Source organism: Crocodylus porosus, unplaced genomic scaffold, assembly GCF_001723895.1.
Source record: "Crocodylus porosus isolate Cpor-Errol unplaced genomic scaffold, CroPor_comp1, whole genome shotgun sequence".
Lineage (NCBI taxonomy): Eukaryota > Metazoa > Chordata > Crocodylia > Crocodylidae > Crocodylus > Crocodylus porosus.
In genome coordinates this window covers 22,499,522-22,504,052 of record NW_017728916.1, presented here as the reverse complement: position 1 = coordinate 22,504,052, position 4,531 = coordinate 22,499,522, and the positions used below count along the sequence as shown (strand labels likewise).

At 42.4% G+C, this 4,531-nt stretch overlaps 1 protein-coding gene across 1 annotated transcript in view; it reads left to right on the top strand.

The window, feature by feature from the left end:
* Nucleotides 1–4,531, top strand: part of LOC109310850 (connector enhancer of kinase suppressor of ras 2-like) — a 126,276-nt gene that overhangs the window by 23,447 nt on the left and 98,298 nt on the right. The window contains exon 3 of the mRNA XM_019536181.1: nt 3,559–3,607. Coding sequence (XP_019391726.1) covers nt 3,559–3,607 — 49 coding nt within the window. The remainder of the gene's footprint in view (nt 1–3,558; nt 3,608–4,531) is intronic.

The window sequence follows — 4,531 nt, the reverse complement described above, 5'->3', positions numbered from 1 at the left end:
GATGGGAACCACGTTGGCCCTCTTCCAGTCCTCTGGCACCACACCAGAGCACCACGAGTGTTCGTAAAGCCATGCCAGGGGTCCTGCAATGACCTCAGCCAATTCCTTTAGTACTCTAGGGCAACCCAATGCGTGACTTCTATGAAATATAAACCCCTGAGGCTCAAATTGTGTTCCTTAATAATAACTCCTGCTGAGCCCAATAGGCTCCTAGACTTTTGCTAGAAGAGGCAAACTTGTTTCAATCTCATTAGTGCTGAATGGCTTGGTAGCTCTCTCACATCCAAATACTGCTGTGAGCCACAACCAGGGCATTTCCATTTCTACAGGGGCAACATGGAGGGGGTGCACATGGTGGTGCACCCTCTGCAAAAGGTGGTGCCGCTTTTCACCCTGCCATGGTTCCTGATCACCCCTGGCCACCACCACTGCTGCTGACAGTGTCTGCAGGTGGTCACCAACCCATGGTCAGTGCTCACCGCCCCCATTCTCCCACCACCAACAGTGCCAGCAGGTCTGCGGGAGCTCCCCACTGACCACCACCAGGTGCCCGCCACCACTGGTGCAGATGTGCCTCCCCCAGCCACCGGGGGCATGTGCCATTCATGCATTTCTATGTCCCCTGAGGGGCCTGATCTAGTAGATTGAGGACATACTTGCCACATACCTGTAGGAACGGGCTTTGCACAAAATGTGGAAGTGGCTACCACTTTCATTCAAAAACAAGGCAAGAAGAGAAAAAGGTGGTTCACTCAATATATTTGTATAAAAAGACCCTAGGGATTGGATCACACACATGATATAAGAGACCTAGTTTAAATTATTTTCTTTTCCTGACCTAGTTCAAACCATATGCTCTCCTCATCACAAGAGAGCACCCTACTTCCAGGTTATAGCCTACTATGGGATAAAGACACTTTTGAAGTTGCTCCACTATGCATAAAAGATTCTTTGGGCTCTGGGGAGTAGGTGTGGGGGGATGAGTGAACAAGCACGGCTGTGGCCTAGTGTTTAGGTGGTGACCAGTTTTCTGGTCCAAGCTTTAAGGATTGTTTATATATTTATTCAGTTAAAGTATCCAACTAGTTGCCATAAAGCCACATATTCCCAAAAGTACTTTACTGTATGCCAACATCCATTCATATTCAGCAAGACAATAAAGCAGTAGGGGCCATTGTTTTTGGGGCCAACCTTGTTGCTTCTTTTCCTGTGCTCCCTACCTGATTTGCTGTTTTGCTTTGTGCTGTCTGCCACTGTGCTGCATCTCCCCTTCCTGATCTGCCATATGCCATACACACAGGCTGCCCATGCCACCTCATTGGCTACAGGTTGGCCACCTCTATACTAAGGCAAAGGTGCTTAATTTTAAGAAATTCTTAAGTAAATGAAAATTAGTGATGCATTTCATATTAATTGTGTGCCTAGGTGCTTTGCTTAATAGCAAAGAACCACTGAACTGGAGATGCTCACTGTTGGTAGGAATAGGTTTTTGGTATTCTAGACTAAGAACAAATAGATTTACCAATTTCCTGGCTGCTTATCATGTCTGTAAGAAACAGTAGCATCAGGAAAAAGAGCAACTGTGATCTGTGGCTATACTCAACACACAGTAAGGTAACATCCTGAAGGGATATTATAGCTCATCCTCCAAGAATATATGGGGCCAGATTGATCTGTACTAATGTCAATATACAAGAAGGCTGTAAAGGAAAGTTGCACAGGAAGTTCCCCACTTTCTTCCTGAGTGTAGAGTCTAAAAACTATTTTAGAAAACTGGAACTTCTTCAGCTTCCTTTCTGCGCTGAAAGGGAAGACACTTCTGCCTCTACAATACAGCTTGGCAGAGTTGGGTCATAGAGCACTATTTAGTGCCATCCTAAGTATGCAGGCCTGGGATGGGCTCCTTTTTGAAAGGCAGATTTTCCTTAAGCTTCATGAGGATGATGTGGCTTCAGATTGCAGCCTGCAGAAGGCTTTCTGGGAAATGTACAATCTAGCCTGTAGAAACTGATGACAGAGAGCTTAATAACTTTAATATTAGCAATAGTCATTTCCTAAATAGAGATCATTTCATGGAAATTAATTCAGTATTCAAATTCTATCAAAAAATCAGGCTCCAGTTACTATATTAAAGTTGGCTTCTCCATTTGGAAGCATTGGCCATGATACTATGCTCTGCAAACAAATGTAAGAGCTGCATGTCATGTTTGCCAATCAAGAATATAATACAAGATCACCAGTGATGCAAATGTTTTTCAACTTTTTGATTATCTAGATTTTCCTTTCCTTTCTGAACTTCCAAATGGTTTTGGTCTTTTTGGCCTCTCTGTTCTACACTGGTTCCAATTTCTCTGTCAAGAAGGTGAGAGGTGTGCACAGATTTTCACTATATTGTGAAGAGAAAGAAGAGAGGGAACTTATTTTATATCTGTTTCAACACTTCTTCTTTGTCCTGTTGATGTGATAATATGATTCTCTTGGAATTCAAATTGAAGGGTTTAGAGGGGAAAAGTCAGGGAAGTTACCATCTGTCTCATTACTTGCCTTACTAGACAGCATTTTAGCAGCTACAAAGTGAGGAAATGTTGTTGAATGGCACATTAAGGAAAATTGACTGACTAACAGATTGTGAGGGCTTGTAAAACTATTTTTAAAAAGTCTCACACCAGTGGGAAAGAATGATAGAAAAAGTTCAAGTTTTCATTTCACTTGACAAAAAAGGTACCTGCCAGTCCTATCAAATTAGTTTTGGCACCACAGTCACTATCATTAATATGTGTGTGTGTGTGTGTGTGTGTGTGTGTGTGTGTGTAAATTACACATGTACATAGTTTAGTATGCTAGTGTTTTCTTAATTCATAGTTCAACTATAAACCTCTGCAGACTATTAAATCTTAAAATACAAGAAACATTTAAAACAAAACTCTAAATATTTGAACTGATATTTTTGTAGTTTCCCTGAAGAATCCCAAGAAAATGATACTTTAGAGAAATGAAAATGTTTGGTCAAACTATCTGTGTCTTGTGGTGCCCAATTTTGGCCCTTACACTGCAATGATATTCTAGCCCTTTGTACCTATGATGCTATATAAGACATAAATATCACTATCAGATAAACCTTACCATCTAAATCTTGCAACATAAGAGACACTAAAAAGATATATAAAAAAAATCCCTTCACATTTTCTTAAATCTAAGCTTGTTATCCAAATATCTATGTTAAACCTCAGCTAATCAACTGATGAGCCCACTGATTGTTAACAAAAATTAGTTAGATTTTCTTAGACTAATTTTTCCCTTTGTGAATCATAATATTGAAAATAGACTTGTATTAATTTCATACTTTTATTTTTTCAGTTATACACACTAAAATATAGGCTTATTTTCCAGGCACTGTATAGAAATTTAGCCCACATGATTTCCACTTTACATCACTGACAAATTTTTATTTGTATTTCTAGGCCTCCCATTGAAATGTAGAATATAAATGTATATGACATTTTTATTCAAGATTTGTTGGGGGGGAAATCTAAAAATCTTTCTTCATCTCTGTCCTAGGTATGCTAGTTCTGCTATTGACCGTCAAGGAAGCACATCCATGAGGAAGGTAAATTACCATTACAGGACATTTAAAAAAATCAATGTCATTTTCATTTCTTAATGTAAAAGATAGCTTACATTATATTGAAGTGTCTGTCCTTGAGTTTTGCCACTAGTGATAAAAAGTCTAAGAAACTCAAAGGGCTAAGGAAATAAAAATTGCCTCTTATGCAAATTTGTCAAGCGAGTATGGGAGAATCATCATAAGCTGGTCATCTCCCGCCTCTTTTCTTTCAGTACTGAATGAGAGATACTATGTAGAGAAGGGATAGGCCATGAAGAGCCTTCCAAGTAAAGACAAGTAGCTTATGTTTGCTGCATCTGGCCCACTGGCTCCCCACAGGTCTAGAAATTTGCCTGCAAGGGAGTGGTGGCGATTAACACTACCACCGCTCTCAAATTTCCAAACACCACATCCAGATGACATGGCCCCATGAGCTGGATTAAGCCATGCCAAGGGCTGGTGTGCCAGGCCTAATCCAGCATGCGTGGGGCTGGGGCAGTAGGTCCATTCTGCTGTGCATAAGGCCTGATCTGGTACACACCGGGCCAGAGCTGGGGTGGGGACAGAAGGCCTTAGATAGGATTGAGAAAGCTGTGCACTAGTTGGCCGGGCTGAGCCAGGTCTGTTCATCATGTACAGAGCCCAGGTCACACAGTGCCGTATCACTGCCGGCTATGCCTGCAGCCAGTCCACAGCTGCACTGGCTGTTCCTGTCAGCACCAGGGGAGGAAGATGTTCAGCAGCCCCTGCTTGAGCCCCTCCACAAACCCACCCACACACCACACATCCCCCCACCACTTTCCATACCCCTGACATCCCCCCCACCACTCTCCATACCCCCTGACATCCCCCTGCCATTCCCCATACCCCCAACATTGCCTGCCACTCCTCACACCCCTGCCCCCCTGCCACTCCTCATACCCACCC